Genomic DNA, 25,566 nt, shown 5'->3' on the forward strand with positions numbered 1-25,566 from the left:
TTGTAACTATAGCTCATGGTGATTCAGTTGAAAAATTTAAAAAAAAATTGGGGTATCATGCCACCAGCAGGCCAACCTGTTCCTGTAGGGCGAGTACATCAATAGCCTGATGGTACCTTCAACTTTCCTGTCATCCCAATATTGCCGCTGTGCCTTTTTCCAGACCCCAACAACTTGGGACCAAGTTTACCAAAAAATTAAACAGCCAAAAGTTTGATATGTGTGAGTCAGGTCCACAAACCACCTCTGGCTCAGCTAAACAAGCTAAATTTATTGGCCTGGCTTTAGAGAGATCTATAAAGAAGCCTCAAAAGAATTAAAATCAGGGCATTTCAGCCAGCACATCAATGACCATGATTCAGAGACGCACAAATGAATCTTGGACTCACAAATGAATCTTGGAAGAGAGCAGCACATCACCGAGATGCCTCCGGGCCCCAAACATTTAACAATTTTAGAATTCCAGGAGCGACATCTCATACTCTTCATAACAAGCAATACAGAATAAATAATTTAGCATCTGCCTAGAGGCACGCTTGCGTGGTGGTGGGGTGAAAATCGGAATTCAAGGTGGTGGGAAGGTGTCATGGTGGTGGGATTGGTGTTGAAATATTGAATGGAAACAATTATTGGGAACAAATCTCTGAAAACAAAGTCAAACAAATTTAATTTTTTAAAAAAATAGAGAGAAAATATCCTGCAGGAAAAAAAAAAAAAGAAAAGAAAAAAAATCGTTCCCATGGCCTGGGTCCTAGGGTCAAGGCCAGTAGTAGACACAGCGCGCTGCTAAAGCCCCCCACACACGGCTCCTGGAGGTAGGGGGCGCTGTGGCGGGAGCTGCCAGCCCCGGCCCCTCTGCCACCTCCGGCCTGTCTCGCCTGCTCCGGCGGCTTCCGGCGCGGCCGTGGCGGCAAAGCATGGACCGAAACCCGTCACCGCCGCCGCCCAGTCGCGAGGAGGACGAGGCCTCGGGGGACTGCATAGGGGGCACGGTGTACAGCAAGCACTGGCTCTTCGGCGTGCTCAGCGGACTCATCCAGGTGCATCCCGGCCCGCCCCCCACGCTGCTTTCGCACATTGCTCCCGTGCGTGGAACGGGGCCGGGGGCTGCGCGCGCGCTTCCCGCTGCCTTTCCCCAGCGCGCGACCGAGTGTGCCCCGTACCGGGAAGAATGTTCATGAAATTGAGCTAAAGGACTCTTCTGTACGAAGTGATCGGTAGCTGGGGTTTCGCCGTAGAACGTTCGAGCTGGCACCCTGTCAACTTCTCTCCTCTAGTGTCCCTCTGCTCCCTCCCTCCCGACCCCCACCCCACACGTCACACCTTTGTGCCTTGCAAAGTTCTGTGGTTGCAGCTTAGATCGCATGCTTTCAGTGTTTTTGAGTCTGTGCTTTGGATATATCGCGAGCTAGACACTGATCCCCATCCTGGGTCTATCTGAGAGTCCCAATTTCTGTTCCCCCACCACTTACTTCCTTTTCTCTTCTTCCTTGCCACCTTGATTTCTTTCCTGCTTTGATCTTCTCCTCCCTATAACTTCGGGGTGAAGGCTGGTTCTAATCGTCCTTCCCTCTACTCCCCCCCCCCCCCCCCCCATTACTACATTACATTTCCTTGCCCTGGACTTTTGTTGTAGTGGAAGAGATTATTTTGGAATCATGCAGTGTGTGGCTTTTGAGGCAGGTCATTCAACTGTTGCTTGGAGCCTAGATTTCTTTCATAATTTCCGTAAAGTGTGTGTGTGTGTGTGTGTGTGTATGTGTTCTGGGCCTGTAGGGGCACAGGAACTATGACTATGTGTAGGGTTATTAGCACTGTCCTCCTGTTGTTCATTGATTTGCTAGAGCGGATCCAGTAATGTCTCCATTGTGAGACTTGTTGTTACTGTGTTTGGCATATCCAGTACGACCGGGTAGCTTTGCCGTGTGGAGCGGAGGAATCAACCCAGCTTGGCAGGGCCAGCTGCAAATGCCCTACCGCTATCCCTGGGGCGCTTACCCCTGGCACACAAGAGACACAATACATTGCAACGTCCCCATGTTTCTGATTGATTTCCCAATTTTCAGTCTCTGCCCCAGTCAGCCTATCATCTACATAGCTGCCAGAATAGTTCCCTAAGATTTAAAAAAAAAAAAAAAGAAGAAGAAGAAATAAAAGGTGTCCTTGGGAACTTCTTGTAGTTTCCTTTCCCTACAGGAGAAAATACAATTTCTTAGTTTGGATTTCAGAATCCAAGAGTCCTTTGCATTTTCCTTTGCTCCTCATTCCTGAAATGCACTAGGCCCATTGTGAACTCTTATCCCATGTTCTGGAATCTTTCCTTCATCTGACACACTCCTTAGCTTACATGTCATCCGAGAGAAGAGTTCCTGAACTTCTCCAAGACTTTTATTTTTATTATTACTATTTTTTTTCCTTTTTGGGTCACACCCAACAATGCTTAGGGGTTACTCCTGGCTTTGCACTCAGGAATCACTCCCAGCAGTACTCAGAGGACTATGTGGGATGCTGGGGATAGAACTCAGGTTGACTGCGTGCAAGGCAAACACCCTACCCACTGTGCTATCCTCTGGCCCCGAAGACTTTTAGATTATTAGTCCTTCACTCTTTGCCCGCAATGCAATTCGAATGAATTAGCTTCCTCTGTTGTGTTGAGCAGCTTAATCAGTTTTTCTTTACTCATCCCTAATTGCTTGAGAGCAAGGAATTTCATATTACTTTTTCTGTTTGTTTGTTTGTTTTGTTTGGGGACTCGAATAACAGTGTTCACGGCAGGATTCACTCCTGGCAGGGCTCAGGACCATATGTGGTGCTAGGGACCAAATCAGGGTTGGCCACATGTAAGGTGAGCACTGTATTATTTCTCCAGCTTTCATCTACCACATCACCTACCTAGTAACAGCATTTACTCCATTTGTGTTGAATCAGTGACTTGACCCAAGTTACTATATTTTTAAACAAGACCTTTGCAAGAGAAGCTTTGAGGTGGCTCTGTGGCTTACTATCTTTGTGATTTTGAAAAATGGTCATTTAGTTGACTATTATGGGCAGTTTTGTTTCATTTATTCATTTATTTTTTTCTTTTGTGTTTCTGAAGCTTGTTACCCCTGAAGACACCAAAACCACCTCAGATGATGAGGAGCAGCAGAAGGAGCTGGATGAAGAAGTGGAGAATGAAATTTGCCGAGTATGGGATATGTCAATGGATGAGGTAAAGGTTTGGATTGAAACTGAAAAAAACTTGTAAGGTAAAAGGTGGGTTTTTTTTTGTTTTTTTTTTTTTGTCACACCTGCTCGGGTTATTTCTGGCTCTATACTCAGGAGTTCCTCCTGGAAGTGCTCAGGAGACCATATGGGATGCCGGGATCAAACCAGAGTCAACCATGTGCAAGGCAAATGCTCTACCTTCTGTACTATTGTTCTGGCCCCCAGAGGTGGTGAATTTTTGTTTTTAAACATTGTTATTTTATTTTTACGTGGCCAACCTGGACGACCCAGCTTCAATTCCTCCACCCCTCTCGGAGATCCTGGCAAGCTACCGAGAGTATCTCACCCGCACGGCAAAGCCTGGCAAACTACCCGTGACGTATTCGATATGCCAAACACAGTAACAAGTGTCACAATGGAGACGTTACTGGGCCCGCACAAGCAAATCGATGAACAACGGGAGTAACAGTGATTGTTTTGTGGGGGTGGGGATTGAGCCATACGCAACAGTGCTCAGGAGCTGTTCGAGGCATTGAGTAGGGGCTGGTGGCTTGCTAGCAAGACAAGCTCCTTAACCCTTCTATTGTCTCTTGGATCCTATTTCCTATTTTGTTATTTTGTTTGCCACCCCTAGAGGTGCTTGGCAGCCTCGGGCCATTCCCAGAGGTGCCAGGGAGAACCCTCGGAAATTGCACAGCAAAGCCTGTATCCTACCATTTGAGCCACCTCTCTGACCTTTTTTTTATTTTTTTGCTTTTTGGGTCACACTTGGCGATGCACAGGAGTTATTCCTGGTAGGAATCTCTCCTGGCAGTGCTCGGGGGACCATATGGGATGCTGGGAATCGAACCTGGGTTGGCTGCGTGCAAGGCAAACGCCCTGCCCGCTGTGCTATTGCTCCAGCCCCTCTATTTTATATTCTTATGTTAGGTTCTTTTATATTCTTGGATGCTATTAGAAATGGTATTTATTTATTTATTTATTTATTTATTTTTGGGTTACACCCAGCGATGCTCAGGGGACGCTCCTTTCTCTGCCCTCAGGAATTACTTCTGGCGGTGCTTTGGGGAACCATGTGGGATGCCAGGGATTGAACTTCATTCAGCCGCATGCAAGGCAAATGCCCTATCTGCTGTACTATTGCTATGGCCTCTAGAAATGGCATTTAAAAACTCTTAATGAGCTCTCTTGTAAACTGTTGTATAACACAGTGTTATCCGGTGATTGTTTCTCTCTGTCCTAAGACTTGATTTAAGTCTTTCTTAATATCACCTCTTCAGAAATGCTTCTCTGGTAAATCTAAAGGTGCACCAGTTGTTTGGCATCTAGCTCATGCTTTGTTTGGTTTGGTTTTGGTTTTGGTTTGGAGCCCCACCCGATGGTGCTCACAGCTTACTCCTGGCCCTGCACTCAGGGATCATCCCTGGGAAGGTGCAGGGGACCATATGTGGTACATCCCGTGTCTGCTGTGTGCGAGGAAGGGCCCTTCTTGCTGTGCTCTCTCTCTCTCTGGACCCAGCACATGCCTCTTCTAGCACTCCTGCAGCTGACCTTGCCTGAGTGCCTTCTGCATCTCCTCTCTTTGAAGTCCCTTCTAGGGTTCCTTGAGTGCATTATCATTTTAACTTTTACGCCAAACTATCACTAATATACCTCAAGCAAGCTTGGTGAAAATCTGAAGCAACAGATAGCCAGAACTTAATTTTATTTAAGATTAGGGAAGTTTATTTAATTTTATTTAAGATTTAACTCAAATCTCCATCGCCAGTTATCTGGAGTAGAGGTACAGCTGTATGGGCCACCTCTAGAAAGGAGCTTGGCAACTGGCACACTTATGTGGTTTTCGGATTTTTTTCTGTTGAGGAATTTGGAAACACAGTCTCTGGGCCTGGAGAGATAGTACAGTGGGTGGGGCACTTGCCATTTTCGCTGCAGACCCAGCTTTGATCCTCAGCACCTGAGCACTGTTGGGACTGATCCTTGAGCACACAGCAGTAAACCCTGAGCACTGCCAAGATCGGCCTCAAAACCAAGGAAAGAAACCACAGATTCTGATTTGGGGTACAACCTAGTAGGAGTTCCCCTTATTTCCTCCTCCTGCTTTAATTTGTAGAATAGCGTTCTCCTGCCTCTTCATACCTGCAGACGGGCTGTCTGCATTCCTGGCCATCACTAATGGCCATGTTGATAGCCAAGGTGGTAGACTTTGGCTTTCAACCTTTTGACACCTGCAGACTGGTGGGTGGTGAAGACACCATCTGAGAAGACAGGAATGCCATGTTTTACCCTTTTTCCTCAGCTATTTTATTCCAGTTTCTGGCATAATTCCTGGGAAACAGCAAATGTGTTTGAGTTGAATTGAAAAGAATTTTTAGTAGTAGATCCCTAAGGTAGATAACCAAGCCAGTAAGGAGAGGACAATTCTTTGGAATATGACAAGTTTAGATTTACTTCTGGAACTGTTTCATTGCCTGGGACCATTCCAAAAGCTCTAATACTGCTTTTGTCTTTTTGTCTATGACACAATTACTTGTCCCATTTACATTTTTTTTTTTAAATATTTGGTCTCAAAAAAGGAGATCGAGAGGCTGGAGAGAGAGTACAGCGGGTAGGCTACTTGCCTTGCACATCACCAATCTGGTCTCAATCCCCAGCATTCCCTGGCACTCAGTGTGGGCCCCTGTGCCCTGCCAAAAGTGATCCTTGCGGCAGAGCCAGGAGTAGGTCCTGAGTATTATTGGGAGTAGCTACAAAAAAGGGGAGGAGGGGAGGTATATATGGAATTAATTTTTCTCCCCTGGGGCCTAGGGCTGTGTGTGGCTAGCTCACTCCACAGTGCTCAGGGGCTACTTTCAGGGGTTGCCCCTGGTGGTATTCTGTAACCATGCTGTGCCGGGGCGCCAACCCATGCCTCCCACATACAAAGTATGTGCCTCAGCCCTGTGAGCTAGCTCTCTGGCCCTGGAAATAAAATTCATATGGCTGCTTAGGCTGCAGAGTTTAAAGGGGACAGTAATACTACAGTGGATAAAGCATGTTCAGGTGGCTGACCCAGATTTAATCTCCAGCACGGCACATGGTCCCCTGAGCTTGCTGACAGTGAACCCTGAGTCCAGAGCCAGGAGAAAGCTCAGAGCACAGCTGGGTAAGGCCCGAAAGGGGAGAGGGACTATTCAGCATTCATGTTAATAATGATTTTTATTTTCAGGATGTCGCTCTGTTTCTCCAAGAATTTAATGCCCCTGACATATTTATGGGCGTACTGGCCAAATCCAGGTGTCCTCGGTTAAGAGTAAGTAGGTCCTTTCCTGTTCTTTGCAGTAGTAACATTGCAGGAAGGAGAGTCTTTTATTTTTTTCTGTCATCATCTTACTGGCTTTAACCCAGTCCCTAAATGCCTCTTGCACGGTTTCAGATAAAGGGCGGTTTGACATGTCAAAGTCATAGAAGTATAGACTTGGGATGAAGCAGGAGACGACACTCATTGGAAACCAGAATGGCATAGCCAACTCTGTGGTTGATGTATGCAGAACAGGAAAAGGCTCCCCATTCTGTTGTCTGTTACTTAAAAGCCTTCGTTGTAAATTCAGCCTGTTGCTAAAGATTTCTCATAATCTGGGTCCGGAGCGATAGTACAGCGGGAGAGTGTTTGCCTTGCATGTGGCTGACATGGGTTCTATCCCAGCATCCCATGAGGTTTCCTGAGTACCTCCAGAAGTGATTCCTGAGTACAGAGCCAGGAGTAATCCCTGAGCATTGCTGGGTATGGCACAAAAAATAAAAAGACTTCTCATAATCTGAATCTAAACTGTCTTCCAGCATAAGACCTAATACCTCCAGTTGCTCCTTATTTTTAACCAGACCTGTCTGTTCCTCATCTCAGAAATGCACTCCAGCATTTGCATCGACTCCTTAAAGCACAGCTTTCTTCCACAGTGGCCACTGCTGATGGTGACCACCCCTCAGCAGCCTTCTTCCTTTCATCCAATCTTCTTGTTCTGCCCAGTGGCTGTGCTTTAGTGCTGTATTGGTGGCCATGTGCGGTGTGTGATGTAGGTGACCCCTAGATACCTGTTAGGAGGTTCTAGTGATGAACTCCTGGTATTGTCCGAGTTTTTGATTTATTTATAGACATTTATTTCTCCTCTATAAAATCAAAGAACTAAATCTCCAGTGAAGAAATTTGTAGGTGGGTGCACACCTGGGAAAGAATGAAGCTGGGAGATGAACCTGTCTGACTTCAGTATAATCAGTTGAACTCCATTGCTTCTATTTCTGGGAACTTGAGGATGAGGGGCCAAGGAGGACTGGTTCATGGTTGGAGGCGTGCCACAAGTGGATTGGCGGGGAGTGCAGCTAGGACAGAGAAGAGGCCATGATGGCAGTGATAGTTGGAAATGGACAAGAACTGAGTGCTGAAAGGAGGTAGAGGGATGTACATGATACCCTCTCAGTACCTTTACTCCTAGTCATGGTGCCTAAACGGGTATAATAAAGGAGGAAGGGGGGACGTGGGGGAGGGTGGGAAGAGAGAGAGTGAGTGAGTGAGTGAGTGAGAGTCTGTTATAGTGAAGTAGGTGGCCCCCACAGGTGGCTTATGTCAGGCAGAGAGGAGAAAGATGGTCACTTTCTCCTGATCTGCCTCTGCCACGCATGAGAAGACTGATCAAGGACTGATTAAGTCTGCAATGAGTCGTTCCTCTCCCCCACTACCCCCTCCCCACCCCACTAGCCCCTCCAGGTGGCTATCAAGCTACACCTGAGGTCCTCTTGGTCTTAGCAGCACAGGAGTTGATCTCCACCATCCAATCTCTCAAGGAGCCACCAACTCAGGTTGGAGCAAGGAATTGCTCTTTGCAGGAAAGGAAAGTCAGCCTTAGGCCTTACCTAGGTCAGGGTCTTACCTCGCAGAAAGGAATTTCAGGAGGAGATGAGCAGTGAAATGAAAGATTTTATTTGGAGAGTTTTAGGAAGGTGAAGGAGGGAGAGAAAGTGAGAGAGAGTAATACACACAAAAGAGAAAAAGCCAGCTTCTCCAGAGACGGAGAGAGCCCCTACACACATCCCAGCATTAGATAAGAAAGCATGAAAGTAGACATCTCAAGAAGGGAGACGCCAGGGACACATGTCCTCAGGCGCCACATGTGCTCATTCACGTGGGCATAAGCAACACCTGCGTGCCCTTTCTTTGTTCAAAGTGGCGTTTGTAGGGTTTCTCCAATCAATCCACTCCCTCTGGGGCTTTATAAAAGTCCGTTGCTAGGGTTGTTGCCAAGGGGGTAGATTGGGAGTGGGTCTTCTTTGAAATGCCCTTTTTTTTTTTTTAAATCTTTGCTCCTGCTAGGTCTTTGTTTGGAGGGTGGTTCCAGCTTTCTCTGGTCTGGGGTTATCTGGGGGGTTAATCAGATTAAAGAAAGACACTGAAGGTTCTCAAGGATTTTTTCAGGCCCTTTCTGTAGGGAAAGGTCCAACTGTCAGGGTCTACTGCTGGTGATGGCCTTATCAGATCTTGCTTTCTGTATCGTATCCATATCTGGGTCAGACTTAGGACTAGTGACTTTATTCCTTCCCAGGAATTTCATTGCCATGATGTGGGAGGCTAATCTACCTGCTTACATCATTTTCACAATTAGGGTTCCAAGTGATTTACTTTTCTATACTTAGTTCCTTTTTTTTCCTCACCCAAGTTTAGCTCAGTTAAATTTTTTTTTCTCTCAAGTTGTTATTTTATGTCTTTTGATTAAGCGCCATTGTGACCTGTGAAATTTGCTTTTGCAGGAAATATGTGTGGGAATTTTAGGTAACATGGCCTGTTTCCCGGAGATATGTGTGTCCATCAGCAATAATAAAAATCTTGGGTAAGTTTTGCTGCATAATCGTTGTATTTTTTTAAAAAATGAATCCACACTTCATATCTCTAAGGAAATCCTGATGAACTCTACGGCAGGATAAAATATATACTATGGGGTGGGGGATATGTTTCAGTGGCACAGTGCTTACTTTGTATGAGTTTGGTCCCCAGCATTGCAGAAGTAATTATATCCAAAATAATTTTCTGTTATGGACACAGATTATGGACATGACTCTGCTTTAAGCCAATTTTCTTCTTTGTTGGCCAAGTGACCTGAATTTTCAGCAGGTGGTAAACCAGATAGGAATAAGAATTTGTGGGGCAAGGCTTGGATTTGGGGGTACTGCCAGAGTCCAAAACCTTTTGGGCTCAGGGATTCTTAGGTGTCAGAGAAGCAGAATATGGAAAAGTAGACTTGTTGATCAGGTTCATCCTGTGACTTCTGACTTTCAGACCCAAAGGCCTTGGACTTGCCAACAGAGAATTTTCCTAGTTACCTCTGAGACTTAAAGGTTTTTATACTTCTCTTTAGAGACTAATGAAAACTTTGGTAGAGGAATTTGTTTGTTTGTTTTTTGTTTTGGGGGCCACACTTGCTATGCTCAGAACTTAGTCTGTGTTCAGAGATCAATCCTGACAAGGCTTGGGAGAACCATTTGTGGTGCTGGGGATTGAGCCCGGGTCTACTGTGTGCTAGGCAAGTCCTGTACCTGCTTATACTATCTCCCTGGCCCCTATTGGGCTTTTTAATGATGAAAAGCCTGGTGACTATTACTTGGGCCTTGGAAGTGTATGCTGAAACGTGAGTGCATGCATTTTCTGGGGTGTATGACTGTTTGAAGAAATGTGTGTTCACAACAGGTTATGTAAACGTCTTAGAAAAAAAGAAAAAAGCTGTTCTAAGGCTAAATAGAATAGGGACTTAGGCCCTTGACATGCATGCAGCTGACCCTGGTTCAATTCTCAGCACCCCATATATTCTCCAGGCTCTGCCAGGAGTGATCCCTGAGCACAGAGCTAAGGGTAAACCCTGAGCACTTCTGGGTGTGGCTCAATTCCCCCAATTTTATCACACCTCAAAAAGGAAAAAGGAAAGTCTCTTAGGTGGTTATCATCACAAGATTCAAGACCCTGGGTTTCCTATATAGGGGTGATTGACTCTTCTAGGTATGATGGTCCTACTTTAAGGGCTTTATTTCTTATTAATTTTGCAGTCATTCCTGGAGTAAATAACCAGGATTATTTTGGTCTTTAGTGTTCCCTGTCAAAAATCTTAGAATGAGTAATGTTAGCGTACTTTGCAAATTCAATTAAATCTTTATTTTAAAATAATACAGAACAGTTTACATTGCTGATGGGATATAAATTTGTTTAACCCCTTGGAACAATAGGATGTTTGGTCAAGTTGGAAAACAGACCTCTGCCGTGTCCCAGAAAAACCCTTTGCAAGTGTATGGTAAGAGAAAAAGCAGGCGACATTGGGACATTCATAGAAAAATTCCTTAGGCCATTGCTTAAAATCATGGAATCAATCCCAGTGGGCTTCAGTGACCTGCTGGAGAAGTTTATTGTGTCGTATTCAGATAGGTGATGGGAGTGCATTTTGCAGTAGTGAATCAAAGAATAGCTAAAGGAACAACATGGATCGATCTTAATAGGTTGAGCAAAATCAAGACTCAGTAGAATATATTCAATGTGAATGAGGTTTAAAACAAAAATGTCGCACCAGGGAGCCAGCTCTGTGTGCCGGAGCCCTTGGCTGGATTCCCAGCACTGCTGCGTGCACTCCAGGGCATAAAAAAGAAATATATAAAATTATAAAGGCAAGCTAAAAAAAAGATTGCTGGAGAAGTTTAGAGTAGGTAGTTGCTCTTTCTAGGTGGGATGGAGAATTGTGATTTGGACGGTACCCATGGGACCATGGAGCTGTAGGGCTGTCCTGTTTCTTGGAGACTTTTTTTTTTTTTCGCTTAATAACAGTAGATTTGTGCATTACAGGCTTGCCGTGCATATATACCAAATTTCACTTCTTAAAATGTTAAAGAAGTGAAACAAATGCTCCTTTGATATTTTGAAATGAGAGACGTGCCGTGTTGACTTTTGTGTTTGTAGCCAGGTATTACTGCACTGTTTGTATGACTCGGACCCCCCGACCCTGCTGGAAACGAGCAGGTATGCTTGCCTGCTTTTTATTTCATTTGCTCATTCATGAGGGACACTAGGAGGGGAGCATTAATTCTTTATTCTTGAATTCCCATTGCTGTTTTTAAATGCAGCTGTTAAGCTCATGTTTACCATGCAGGTTGTTGCTTACTTGCCTTTCCCAGACGGAAGTGGCCAACATCTGGGTTGAAAGAATCCGGGAACATCCAGCTATTTTTGATAGTATTTGCTTCATCTTGTCAAGTTCAACAAATGGTAAGTCACCATGTAATCTCAAAACACAATTTTTATCTAATTTTTGGGGAACCAGATAAGTTTTTGGGATCACTTTATTTTTTATTTTATTATTATCAGTATTATTTTTATTGAATCACAATGAGATAAACAGTTACAAAGCTGTTCATGATTGGGTTTCAGTCATACAATGTTCCAACAGTTGGGGATCACTTTAAATGAAAGCTGGGGAAAAGAGAGAAAGTAAGACTCTTGCCTGGTATGTGGCTGACCTGGGTCCAATCTTCTGTACCCCATATGGTCAGATATGCCAAAAGTGATCCCTGAGTGCAGAGCTAGGAGTAAGCCCCGAGCACAGCTGAATGTGCCCCAAAGCTAAAAACAACAAAGAAATGCAGGACCCAGTGGGCGGGAGCATTTGTTTTGCGGGAACCCTGACTTTGGTCCTTGACCCACTGCAGGGTATGGCCCCAAGACAAAATAAGCAAGGCTAAGTGTAAGGTAAAGTGCTTTCTTTTGGTTTGGTTTGTTTTGTTTTTAGAACACACCTGGCAGCACTCAGGGCTTATTCCTGGCCGTGCTCAGGACTGTATGGGGTACAGGGGATCAAACCCAGGTTGGTGGCGTGCAAGGCAAGTGCCCGACCTGCTGTACTATCTTGCTCGCCCCAGTGCAGTTACAGAATTTCTTTCTAAACTATCAGACTACTGGTATATCTTCCATTTTTAAAAGGGAAGGGAAAAGCACATTTAAAACAGAGGAGGTAGACATATGGCTTTCAGGATAAATGCTTGGCAAGAACTGACTTTCTTGTAATCGCTTTAGGAATTTGGATTAACTGCTCCAAAACTTGCCTTTCTCCTCTCAACATCTGATTTTTATTCTCTGCAGTTGACTTGCTGGGGAAAGTGGGGGAAGTTGTGGACAAGCTCTTTGATTTGGATGAGAAGCTGATGTTGGAATGGATTAGAAAGGGGGCTGTGCAGCCTCCGGACCCACCCCGGGAAGATTCCGAAGAGCAGCCAGTATTTAAAATTGTGCCCTGTGTGCTTGAAGCTGCCAAGCAAGTACGGTAGGTGGATGAGAGATATGCTAGGGAAGTCCAGTCGCCACAAGTCTTTAAAGGGATAGAATAGTTTTCTTGGGGCCGGAATGATAATCTAGTCAGTAAGGCACTTGCCTTGCATGTGACCGACCGGGGTTTCATCCCCGGCATCCTGTATGGTCTTCAGGTACTACCAGGAGAGATCCCTGAGTGCAGAGTCAGGAGTAACCTCTGAGCACCGCCGGGTGTAACCCCCAAACAAACAACCATCAAATAGTTTTCTTTTGATGGGTGAATGGCCTACAGCCCATCTTCGTTTGGTTTGATTCACTCCAGTATTTCATAGTGACATTGTATTTGTTCTTTGCAAGCTTTGTAATGATTGAAAGAACTTTTTCTAATATTTCTTAGCTATAGATTATTAGCAGTAATTATGGTTACTGACTTAAAATCTTTGGCATTCATTTTTGATGAGATCAGATAAAAAATTTCTTGTGCATTATTTTCTCTTGGACATTTGACTCAGCTGATGTTAGACATCATTTTGTTTCTCTGCTCTTTGTATGTATGTGCATCTGGGGGAAGTGACTGCTGGGTTATAATGTCTCCTGGGAATTACTAGGTTAACAAAACTGTCAGTAGTCACTGGGAAATTGGTTTATGAATTAGTCTGCTTGATGGTCTGTTTTGCATTCTTAATATTTAAAATTCCACATTGAAACTCATTGATTTGATGATCTTTGTCTGTGTCAGGGTTAAACTCTTCCTCTTTTCCTCAAACTTATTTAGTCTGTTTTTGGGGCAGGGTGTATGTATTTGGCGGGGGGGGGGGGGGGGTTGCACACCCTTGTAGTGCTCGTGCTCGGTGCTTAACTTCTGGGTCTGCCCTTAGGGGCTCAGGGAACCATATGGGATGCTGGGATGCTGGGGATCGAACTCAGGTCAGCTGTGTACAAGGCAAGCACTCTATCCACTGCATTATTGCTCTGGCCCCAATGTTATTTCTTTTAAGAGATCTTCTCTGACTCTCCACATTAAATGGAACATGCTTTTATGTCATCTCTGGCACCGTGGACTTGGATAGTGTTGCATTCATTGTGTGTGTGTGTGTGTGTGTGTGTGTGTGTGTGTGTGTGTGTGCTCTCAGAGCTTTTTATGTACATATACATATACTCTACCACTGAACCACATACCCAGCTCAGTCATGTTACTATATTGTAATTACCTTTTCAATTATCTTTTTTGCTTTTAGATGATAAGCTTTATGGATGTAGGGAATGTCTTTTTTTTTTTAACTTTTTTGTTGATTCACAGTGAGATAGACTTTTACAATGCTGTTCAGGATTGGGTTTCAGTCATACAGTATTCCAACACCCATCCCTCCACCGGTGTACATTTCCCCATACTGTTGTCCCCAGTTTCCTTCCCATCACCCGCCAACCCCCACCTCCTGCCTGCCTCTCTGACAGATGCTTTTCTTCTCTCCACACCACAATGCCCTGCCCTCTCTCCTTTTCCTTTTTTCCTTTTAGGCACTGTGGTTTGCAAAACTGTTACTAAAAGAGTATCATGCATCTATATCACTTTACCTCCTTTCAGCACCCAGTTCTGTGCATAGTGTTCATTTGCCAAACCACTTTTAAATTGTTCACTCTCTTTTCACTTAACTGGTTGGTCGAAGAACTTAGATTGTGAGTGTCTATGAAAAGCTGGTATTGAGTTTCCATGAAGACTGTTGATCACAGAACTGATAGTTTTAGTGCTCTCATCTAGGGCGTTGGGAGGATCCTGTAAGCCTCAGAAACAACTTGATTTTCTGTGCTTAATGCCTGTGTTCACTCTAGAAGTTTCAGCCATCGTTTTGTTCTGATCAGGCAACTGCGCCTGAATGAGCTTCCGGGTTGCTTTACTGAGCAGGATGAAAAAGAATTTTTTTACTTCTACCTTGAGATTGTTGACTATATGTTATAATAGTTGGTTGGCTTTTGATGAACTCCCCCAGTAGAGTATAAGCTCCAGTGAGCACAGACACTGGATTCTTGCTTGCTCCTCAACATGTAGAGCAGTGAGTAGGGACAGTGATAGAGTTTTGGCCAAGTGAGGGATTGACCACACTCCCCTGGACAGTAAGTTCAGTTGTTGTTGTTGGTTCATTGTTTTTTGCGTTTAGTTCGGAGCATCCTGAAGGACTCGATGTTTACATGCGCATCTTACAGCTGCTTACCACAGTGGACGAAGGAGTCCAAGCAATTGGTAAGATGTTATGTGGGAAGCTTGATATTTACTCTTTGACGTGCTTTTCCTTTTTAAAGTTACTACTTTCAGAATTATCTTTTTTAAGTACAGTGCCCCGACACCGGGAAAGACACTTGGAGTTTACTTTTTGACCTGGTCTGCCATGAATTCTGCCAGTCTGATGATCCTCCCATCGTCCTCCAGGAGCAGAAAACCGTGTTGGCCTCAATTTTCTCAGTGCTGTCAGCCATCTACGCCTCCCAGGCAGAGCAGGAGAGTCTCAAGAGAGAAAAAGGTGGGCACCGTTGCAGCTTAATGAATTCAAGTCTGTCCTGTCAGACTGTAAAACCTAGCCTTTGTTTTTTTTTTTTCTTCTTTGACTTGTTTTATTTATTTATTTATTTATTTATTGAACCACTGTGGGAAAGGTTACGAAGCTTTCAGATTTAGGTCTCAGTCATGCAAATATCAAACACATTTCCCTTTACCAATACTATTTTTTACCATGAAGAACCCCAATAAAACCCCACCCCCACCCCTCCCAGTCCCTGTGGGGCAGATGAATTCTAGTTAACACTCTATCTGCTTTGATTAGATTCATTGTTTCAATAAAAGATTCACCACTATTATTTAGAGTTTACCCCCCCCCCCGCCCCGCCCCAAATCAGACATGCTGAAAAAGCATTGTGAAGTGATTTGCTTTCTACAGCTGGGTTCAAGAATTAAATGTTGGTTTTGGATTTCTGCTATTTTACCTATTGACCCTGGAAGTATTTCTACTGAAAGTCAGATAGTTCAGAAATTGGTTTCTGTGCTTTGGAGTCGTGGCCGTGCTGGAGAGCTGCTAGTGGGGGGCAACTGGTGGCCTCGGTAGGGCGTGAAGGACGGACCGGAACGCCCCCCTTCCCATGAGGTTTTAGTCGCCCCCACACCCCCAGCTCATACCTGCTGTCCACAGGGCTCCCATGCAGCCGCCATCTTTCTTTCCAGAGAAGAGAGGGCGAATGGGGCAACACCCTTTCCCCTCTGGGCAGACATGATGGCCTGGATTAACGCATAGTCCATTCACTTTTCTGCTCCAAGCTGCTGGGTTCTGCATTAAGTCCTTGTGCTTCTGGGGCCGTGGCCGTGCTGGAGAGCCACTCGTGGGGGGGCAACTGGTAACATCGGTAGGGCGTGAAGGACGGACCGGAACGCCCAACTTCCCATGAGGTTTTAGTTGCCCCCACACCCCTGGCTCATACCTGCTGTCCACAAGGCTCCCATGTAGCCGCCATCCTTCTTTCCAGAGAAGAGAGGGCGATTGGGGCAACACCCTTTCCCCTCTGGGCAGACATGATGGCCTGGATTAATGCATAGTCCATTCACTTTTCTGCTCCAAGCTGCCGGGTTCTGCATTAAGTCCTTGTGCTTCTGGGGCCGTGGCTGTGCTGGAGAGCCGCTCGCGGGGGGGCAACTGGTGACCTCGGTAGGGCGTGAAGGACGGACCGGAACGCCCCCCTTCCCATGAGGTTTTAGTCGCCCCCACACCCCCGGCTCATACCTGCTGTCCACAAGGCTCCCATGCGGCCGCCATCCTTCTTTCCAGAGAAGAGAGGGCGAATGGGGCAACACCCTTTCCCCTCCGGGCAGACATGATGGCCTGGATTAACGCATAGTCCGTTCACTTTTCTGTTCCAAGCTGCTGGGTTCTGCATTAAGTCCTTGTGTTTCTGGGGCTGTGGCTGTGCTCCAAACTTAACTCTGATTTTCAGGGAGAAATGTTGGGTGGTTTACTTCCCATTGATCACTTTGTATATAGAGAGATGTCGCGCGGCCGCTTATGCGGTTTTGAGGAAAAGTCCTAGTTCCCGCATACTCGAGCTGTGCTTGTAGACGCTTCTGGTCACCGGGGTTCCATCTGGGGGAGGCGGAATACCGTACCTACCCCATCTGGGACTTCCCCATGATCTCGGCTCTTTTTGGAACCTTTTTTTTTTTTTCTTTGGGAGCTGTGGATCCCCGCCCTCCATGTGGCCCTTCTCTTTGGCTGTATGCTGTAAAGATGGCGCTGGGGGGCAGGCTGTGGGCATGACTTCCGGAATCAGAGGTTACCTGGGAGTTGTAGTTCCGGCAGATTTGAGGAAAAGTCCTAGTTCCCGCATACTCGAGCTGTGCTTGTAGAGGCTTCTGGTCACCGGGGTTCCATCTGGGGGAGGCAGGATGCGGTACCTACCCCATCTGGGACTTCCCGATGCTCTCGGCTCTTTTTGGAACCTTTTTTTTTTTTTCTTCGGGAGCTGTGGATCCCCGCCCTCCATGTGGCCCTTCTCTTTGGCTGTATCGACTTGTTTTGTTTTGGAGGCATCATATCTGACTGTGCTTAGGACTTGTCCTGGGTTTGTGCTCAGGGATCACTTTTGGTGGGTCCAGACGACCATGTGTGGTGCTGAGGGTAGTTCCTGTCAGCCACGTGCAAGACAAGCATCCTGCTTGCTATACTATTTCTTTTGCCCCTCTTTTGTTTATTTTACACACACACACACACACACACACACACACACACACACACACTTTTTTTTTTTGTGGTGGAAGCAGGGTTGGCCATGTGTGTGGCAGGCAAGTGCCTTAACTCTCTTGATATTTATCTCTGGCCCTCTCTATCTTTTTCTTTGAAAAGTTTTTTTCTGAGCTGGAGTGAAAGTACAGTGGGGAGGGTGTTTGCCTTGCACATGGCCAACCTGGATTTGATCCCCGGCATCCCATATAGTCCCCCGAACACTGCCAGGAGTAACTCCTGAGTGCAAAGCCAGGAGAAACTCCTGAGCATCGTCAGTTGTGACCCAAAAAAGTAAAAATAAATAAATAAAAAGGTTTTTTTTCTATTTTCTTTCCTTTTCTGGGCCATTCCTGGCCAGGGACTACTGCTCTCAGTGGTGCTCAGGGTACTATGCTGCGCCTGGGATTGATAATTTTGTTTGTCACCCTTTCTTAAGATAAGATTTTGGGGGGGGCCACATTCAGTAGTGCTTGGGCTACTCCTGTCACAGTGCTGAGGACACATGATGTACCAGGGATTAAACCTGGAGCCCCATGTGCAAAAATGCACTCTAGGTTTTTATTTTTTGGGGGGGGAGGAGGGTCACACCTGAAGATGCACAGGGGTTACTCCTGGTTCTGCACTCAGGAATTAATCCTGGCAGTGCTCATGGGACCATATGGGATGCTGGGAATTGAACCTGGCTCGGCTGCGTGCAGGGCAAATGCCCTACCTGCTGTATTGTGACTCCAGCTCCACGTGCTCTAGTTTTTTAGGCCATATCCCCATCTCCTTACTCTTTTGATAGTACTTAAGATACAGTGTCTGCCTAAACTACTAAACTGTCAAGGTCCTAGAGAGAACAATAAGTAAAGTAAAGTAAAGGCCCTCCCGTTGATCATCGATTTGCTCGAGCGGGCCCAGTAACATCTCCATTGGAGACTTTTGTTGTTACTGTGTCTGGCATATCGAATACATCACGGGGAGCTTGGCGGGCTCTGCCGTGCGGGTGAGATACTCTCAGTAGCTTGTCGGGCTCTCTGAGAGGGGCGGAGGAATCGAACTCGGGTCGCCCATGTTGGCTGCGTGCAAGGCAAACGCCCTACCGCTGCGCTATTGCTCCAGAGAGAACAATGAGAAACCAAAATCAACTGATTCCTTGCCTTCTGTGTGTACAGAAGATCTTCCGCTAATTGACAGCTTGATTCGTGTTTTACAAAATATGGAACATTGTCAAAAGAAGCCAGAGAACTCAACAGAGTCTGAGACAGAAGAAGCCAAAAATTCTGATTCAGTCCAAGATGATTTCCACCTAAAAATCTTAAAGGATATCTCGTGTGAATTTCTGTCTAATATTTTACAGGTATTAACAAAGGTAAGAGAGAAATGTTAATTGTTTATTTAGCAAAAACAACAGTATAGACTGCATAATGTTCCAGCTAGTATCAGTAGTTTATTAAGATATAAAATAGTAGAGCTATATTATAAATTTGGGTAAATAGAGTCAGGAAAGACTTGACCACCTCCAGTTTAATACTCTTAAACAAGAGTTTTGTTGTTTTATGTTTTTCAAATACTCACAACTCAGTATATATGGCTTTCGTGTTCAGTGCTTTGCATTTGAGTTTTTGAGCCACACCTAGCACTGCTCAGGGGTTACTCCTGGCTCAGTGTTCAGGAATTACTCATGGTGGGCTCGGGGGACCATATGGGATGCCAGTGATTGAACCCGGGCGTGCCGTGTACAAGACAAATGCCCTCCCCGCTGTACTACTGCTCCGGCCTTTTGCTTCACTTTTTACTATAAGCATATTTTTCATTCCAGATCATTTTGCTGAAAGATTTTTCCCTTAGAACCTGCTTAATATCCCTTGCAAAATAACACAACTCTAGAAATTTATTCTGTTTGTTTTAGGGGGTATTCCTCTAGAATCTGTTCACTGTTACTTGAATGCTCCTGTTTTGGCGGGGAGAGGTGGTGGCCACACCCAGCGGTGCTTTGGGGCTACTTCTGGCCTGGTGCTCTGAGTTGGCACCTGGCGTTGCTGGGTGACTCTTCTTTGCTGGGAATATGATGGGGCCTCCGCATGAAAAGTTAGCACATGCTATAGCTCGTGGTGCCGCCTCCCTGGCCCCCAGTGTATCCTTTCTGGGAGTCTTGCTCTTTCTGCCCTTATGCTTGAGGGAAAAGCATTTATGCATCTGAAGAATATATTCATGGGGCTGGAGTGGTAGCACAGCAGGTAGGGCTTTTGCCTTGCATGCGGACAACCCGGGTTCAATTCCCAGCATCCCATATGGTCCCCCAAGCACTGCCAGAGTAATTCCTGAGTGCAGAGACAGGAGTAACCCTGAGCATCACTGGGTGTGACCCAAAAAGAAAAAAAAATGTTCGTGTTCATCAATACTTTTGAAATAGCCCTTATAAAATAGAAAGTTTTGAGGCAATGTGGGCGTGAGTACAGGTGTGTATGCTCCAGCTTTCCTTTTCTAGATTTTTTTGTTGTTGTTGTTGATTTTTTTTTTTTTTTTTTTTGCTTTTTGGGTCACACCCGGCAATGCACAGGGGTTACTCCTGGCTCTGCACTCAGGAATTATCCCTGGCGATGCTCAGGGGACCACATGGGATGCTGGGAATCGAACCCAGGTCTGCCGCGTGCAAGGCAAATGCCCTACCTGCTGTACTATTGCTCCAGCCCCTTTTTTTGATTTCTAAATTAATTTTATTGAGATGTCATAGTTATAATACTATTAAATTTTCTTTTTTTAAAAAAATTTTATTTATTTAAATTTTTATTAGTGAAACACCATGAGGTACTGTTGTAGACTTACAAATTTTTGTGCTTGGGTTTCAATTATACAGTGATCGAGTATCCATCCCTCCATCAGTGCCCATTCTCCACCACCACGGATCCCAGTATCCCTCCCACTCCCCATCCCCCCATCCCACCCTGCCTCTGTGGCAGGGCACTCCCTTTTGTTCTGTCTCTCCTTTTGAGTGCTGTGGTTTGCAAAAGAGGCATTGAGTGGCAATCATGTTTGGTCTATAATCTACTTTCAGAATGCATCTCCCATCCTGGGAGGATCCTCCCAACACCCTTTATTTGGTGCTCCCTTCTCTATCTGAGCTGCCTTTTCCCCTAGAGTGTGTGGCTGGCTTCCAAGCCATGGAATAAACCTCCTGGTATTTATCTCAGCTATTCTTGTGTGTTAGTCTCCTATTTTGTTACTTTATGTTCCCCAGATGAATGCAGTCTTTCTATGCCTGTCCCTCTCTTTCTGACTCATTTCGCTTAACATGATACTTTCCATGTAGTACCACTTGTATGTAAATTTCATGACTTCATCTTTCTAACAGCTGCATAGTACTCCATTAGATTTTGAGTGTAACTTTTCAGAAGTGGGATCACTAGGTTCAGCCTTATGGATGAGAAGGTGGCTGCAGCATAATGCCATATTGCCAACAAGCTTTGACACATGAAAGGGCTGGTTTTCCCTGATCTTTATTACTAAATATTACAGCTTTTCCATTAGCAATAATCATGTCTTGGAGAAAGTTCATTGGCTTTGACATGACCACAGTTTAAAGCTGTATTATTATAAGCTTGCCCTTCCAGCCTGTGCTCTCCTGTGAACATGTTTCTCGCTTTAGGGGCTGGAGCGGGCGGGACATTTGCCTTGCATGTGGCCCACCTGGGTTTAATCCCTGGCACCCCTGTGACCCCCTGGGCCCCCCAAGGAGTGATCACTGGGTGGTAGAACTAGGAGTAAGCCCTGTGCATCACCAGCTGTGGCCCCCAAACAAAACAAAACATCTTTCTTGTTTGTATGTCTTTACTTGCTTTTTCCCACTCTGGAGAAGCTTGTGTGTTTTCTTGCACATATATTTCCTCTCTCTCCCCTCAAGTCTTTTTTGTCTTGTTTTAGTTTGGGGGCCACATCTGGTGATGCTCAGGGCTTGCTCCTGGCACTCCTTTCGCACTTGGGAATAACTCCTTGAAGTGCTTGTAGGACCATATGGGATGCTAGGGATTGAGTCTGGGTGGCTCATGTGCAAGGTAAGCGTTCTATCTGCTATGCTTTCTCTCCCTTCCCACTTGTATATAAAAATATATATTTTTTTGTTCCTGTCTTTCTTTTTCTTCCTTCCTTCCTTCCTTTCTTCCTTCCTTCCTTTTTCTTTCTTTCTTTCTTTCTTTCTTTCTGTTTTTCTTTCTTCTTTCTTTTTCTCTTTCTCTCTTTCTCTCTCTCTTTCTCAGGTGCTCCACCTGGCTGTGTTCAGAGGTTACTCTTGGCTTAGTGCTCAGGGATCACTCTTGGCAGGACTTGGGGGACCAAATGTGCTGGAGATCGAATCTGGGTCCCTCATATTTTTCTAAGTTAATTTTGTTCAACAAAAACCATCTTCTTCACGAAACAAAACAAAACAAACATTAGTTATATACTGAATGTCATAGTTGTATCAGCTAAAATCAGCAGGTTCTTTCTTTGTTATATTTCTACATGGTTCTTTCTGCATTGATAAACTTTCTTGGGGGAGGGGTGTCTCCTGAGCGGTGGTCAGCCCTCTGGACCTGTTCTTGAGGATCCGATGCTGGTTGGACCCGAGGGTGGAGGATTTCCTGGGCCACTTGGTGGTGCTAGTGCCGACCCAGTGATGATGGGAGACCACAAGGTGTTGGGCCACGAGAAGTCCTGTATCCCTTGTACTAGCTCTTCTGAATCTGTGACCCTTTTGATGAATTGCTGATATGGTCCCTAAGGGGGTAGAGACAGTGGCAGAGGAGGGGAAACGACTCAGCTGTTTGAGCCACTGAACAGGGAGAATTGCTCGTAGGTTCCATATCAGACAGTGGAAATACCTGCAGGATCAGTTGGGGATAATTTATATGGTTTGTATTTCTATGCAGGTGGCGCTTGAGAAAGTTTCCTTATTCGGCACTAGATCATTTTCGTTTTGTCCTGCTTTAGGAGATGGTGGCCCAGGGACTGAAAGAAGGCCAGTTCAGCAAAGAGAAGTGTTCCTGTGCATTTCGACACCTCCTTCCGCTCTATAGCCCAGTGGTGAGTGGGGCGGTAAATGCATCGATGATTGAGTTTTAGGGGATGACCAAATAATAGTGTTTTAAATAACATGCTGATCTCCGAGGCCACAGTGGGAAATGACAGTGGGTGTAACTCCCAGGACACGATGCCTATGCTGACAAGGTGACTGAGGCATCGATCACTCACCAGACACTCTTAAGTTACAATATTTGTTTGTTTGGGGGCCATTCCAAGCAGTACTCAGAAGCTAATTCGAACTTGATGCTCAGGAGTTAACTCCTGATGGAACTTGTAAGACCAGGTGCTGGGGATGAGACGCACATGCTCGGCCCTTTAAGCTCTCTCCGGCCCCACAACTTAAATGTTCAGGGATGAATCAACATTGAATTTCTCAGTCCTCATTCTCATGAAACTGTCTGCATTTAAAATAAAAGTAAGACTCTACAGGGTTAGTAAATAGGTGTTTTGTTTTGTTTTGTTTTTGTCTGTTTGTTTTTCAACCACACTCAGTGATGGTCAGGGCTTACTCCTTACTTTGCACTTAGGAGTTACTCTTGTCAGTGCTCAGGGGACATTTTGGGATGCCTGGGATTGAACTTGGGTCAGCCACATGCAAAGCAAGTGCCCTACCCTCTTTTCTATTGCTCTGGCCCCTGTGTGGGTATTTTTCCCCTCCCTCCCTCCCTCCCTCCCTCCCTCCCTCCTTCCCTCCCTCCCTCCCTCCCTCCCTCCCTCCCTCCCTCCCTCCCTTCCTTCCTTCCTTCCTTCCTTCCATTTTTGTATTTCTCCTGGCAGTGTTCAGGAACTATTCCTGGCTCTGTGCTTAGAAGTGATCCTTGATGGTGCTCTGGGGGCCACATATGCTGCCGGGGATTCAGACCAGTACCATCCACATGCCTTATCTCTTACAGTATTTCTTGGACCGAGTAAATAGGTTTTTAGGATTCCTGCAATTCTATCACACTTGCTACTTTGAAAGTAGGAGCTTTTTTTAGGAAAATGAAATAAGGTATGCAGGAGTTCGGGGACGTGTCCCATGGGGACAGTAATAGCTCAGTTCTAGGCTTAATGGGAAGCACTGTGGGGAGAAATGCGAGTGCAAGAGTGAAAAGAATGGGGTGGCTGGTTGCTTCCTGGGCTGGTGGGGATGTGCAGAAAGTGCACTTGTTACCTGTGGATCTTGCACCGTTTCTTTCTTTCTTTTCTTTTTTTTTTTTTATTAGTGAAACACCATGAGGTACTGTTGTAGACTTACAAATTTTTGTGTGCTTGGGTTTCAGTTATACAATGATCAAATACCCATCCCTCCACCAGTGCCCATCCTCCACCACCACTGATCACAGTATCCCTACTACACCCCATGCCCCCCATCCCACCCTACCTCTGTGGCAGGGCATTCCCTTTTGTTCTCTCTCTCCTTTTGGGCTTGCACCGTTTCTTTCACAGTGGCTCATTGGCAGTCCCTGATAAAGAATTCACCACTTGCTTCACATGTGTTTGTGTTTTCTCTTTGACTGACAGGTGGAAGACTTTCTCAGAACCCTCCGTGAAGTGGATAAGACCTTGGCCGGTCACCTGGAGGAAAGCTTTCCAAGTTTGAAGGTTCAAAGCTGAGGGTTATAGACCGACGTGGAGCTGCTTCTTCCCAAGAAATAAGCTTTATGTTCCTCGCTGTTGAAATGGACCCAGAGGAAATACCGGAAAAGACGTATATCAGACCACGAGTGTCTTGGTAGCTCATGTCCTTGACCCTCCTCCAGCCTTATCTGACTTTCGTTTAGCATTAACCTCTGGAGTGTTCACCACACTCAAATATCCCCCTTTAGTTTTCATCATCATCATGTGGTTTTTGACATCTGCAGGCTAAAAACAAAAAACAAAAAAAACAAGTTTTTAGAATATTTAAGTGGTTAGATTATGAGGATTTTTTTCTTTATAATTCTTAATTTGATTTTGATGTGAGAATTTTGTATTTGTATCTACTGCAAGCACATTCATTGGAATGAACAGAAAACTCTTAATGCAGTAGGGTTTTTTTGTTTTGTTTTGTTGGATTTGTGGGCCACACTTTGCGGCACTCAGGGGTTACTCCTGGCTCTGCATTCAGGAATTACTGTTGGTGGGCTTGGGGGCCATCCGGCTCAGGGTGCTGGGAATCGAACCTGGGTTGGCCACATGCAAGGCACGCACCCTACCCACTGTACCCATTGCTCTGGTCCCCTAACACAACAGCTTTTATGTATCTTATGCAATAAGAAGTCTAGAAGTATTTGATCCAGATCTGCTAAGGTGGCTCAGGGACCCTGACTTCTTTTACCTCTACCATTAAGATCTTTTTTTTCTGTTTTTTTTTGTTGGTTCTACACCAAATTGGTTTTTGTTGTTTTGGGGTCATACTTGGCAATGTGTAAGGCTTAGTCCTGGCTCTGCACTGAGGAATTACTCCTGGTAGTGCTTGGAGGGGTGGGTGCGGGAGGGAATGGCTGACCTGGCTGACCCAGGTTCGATTCCTCCACACCTCTCGGAGAGCCTGGCAAGCTACTGAGAGTATCTCGCTTGCACGGCAAAGCTTGGCAAGCTCCCTGTGGTGTATTCGATATTCCAAACACAGTAACAACAGGTCTCACGATGGAGACATTACTGGGCCCACTCGAGCAAATTGATGAACAAAGGGAGGACAGTGCTACAGTGCTACAGTGCTTGGGGGACCAAATGGGATGCCGACCAAGAGTAATTCCTGAATATATTTGAACCCCCACCAGCTGTATGCAGGGCAAGCACCCTTCCTGCTGTACCATCTCTCTGCCCCCTCTACACCAAATTGTTAGTAACCTCAAAACTGTTATTAATAGTATAGATTTATTACAGTTCAGTTCATTTTTCAATGCATTGTTTATAAGGCTATTATGTTAGCATTTTGACAAAAGCGAATCAAATAAGATTTTCTGTTTCAGAATAAATTTTAAGTTTTTTTCACCTCTTATTGTTCATAAACTGCTGTACATGATTTTTTAATTTCTGTTATTTGTATAGTGCTTCCAAAATAAATATTCTTTCTTTTTAATTATTTTTAAGAAATATGTTCTTAACTAGGTACACTTTTGGAAGTACCCAGTTTGCATTATTTCATTTACTAATGGATTTAAGTTTTTAACAGATTTTAGGAACATCTATATATTTTAATGGAGTTTAGGAATTCTTAATAGATCTTAGGTATATATCAATTATGAACAGCAACTGCAGCTTTTAAAATCTCTTTTACAGAAA

General features: G+C 45.1%; 1 protein-coding gene across 2 annotated transcripts; it reads left to right on the plus strand.

The window, feature by feature from the left end:
- The first annotated feature begins 900 nt into the window (after positions 1 to 900).
- SAAL1 (serum amyloid A like 1) lies at positions 901 to 24,707 on the plus strand. Of its 2 annotated transcripts, none has more exons than XM_056135577.1 (12): positions 901 to 1,040; positions 3,098 to 3,211; positions 6,416 to 6,499; positions 8,986 to 9,065; positions 11,171 to 11,230; positions 11,361 to 11,476; positions 12,347 to 12,527; positions 14,671 to 14,753; positions 14,842 to 15,030; positions 18,435 to 18,628; positions 22,225 to 22,317; positions 23,821 to 24,707. In XM_056135577.1, exons 1-12 carry the CDS (start codon positions 918 to 920, stop codon positions 23,911 to 23,913), a joined length of 1,410 nt encoding a protein of 469 aa, XP_055991552.1. In that variant the 5' UTR covers positions 901 to 917; the 3' UTR covers positions 23,914 to 24,707. The 2 variants fall into 2 exon arrangements, with proteins under 2 accessions (XP_055991552.1, XP_055991544.1); XM_056135569.1 differs by having other exon boundaries at positions 18,432 to 18,628; positions 23,821 to 24,705.
- Positions 24,708 to 25,566: the final 859 nt, after the last annotated feature.

The sequence above is a fragment of the Sorex fumeus genome, unplaced genomic scaffold (genome assembly GCF_029834395.1).
Source record: "Sorex fumeus unplaced genomic scaffold, SorFum_2.1 ptg000007l, whole genome shotgun sequence".
Taxonomy (NCBI): Eukaryota; Metazoa; Chordata; class Mammalia; order Eulipotyphla; family Soricidae; genus Sorex; species Sorex fumeus.

Excerpts from the sequence above, each read along its gene's own strand:
- SAAL1 (XM_056135569.1), top strand. The coding sequence starts at position 918 with ATGGACCGAAACCCGTCACCGCCGCCGCCCAGTCGCGAGGAGGACGAG. Across the intron at positions 3,212-6,415 it reads GGGATATGTCAATGGATGAG|GATGTCGCTCTGTTTCTCCA; the intron begins GTAAAGGTTTGG and ends TTTTATTTTCAG. Across the intron at positions 11,231-11,360 it reads ACCCTGCTGGAAACGAGCAG|GTTGTTGCTTACTTGCCTTT; the intron begins GTATGCTTGCCT and ends TTTACCATGCAG.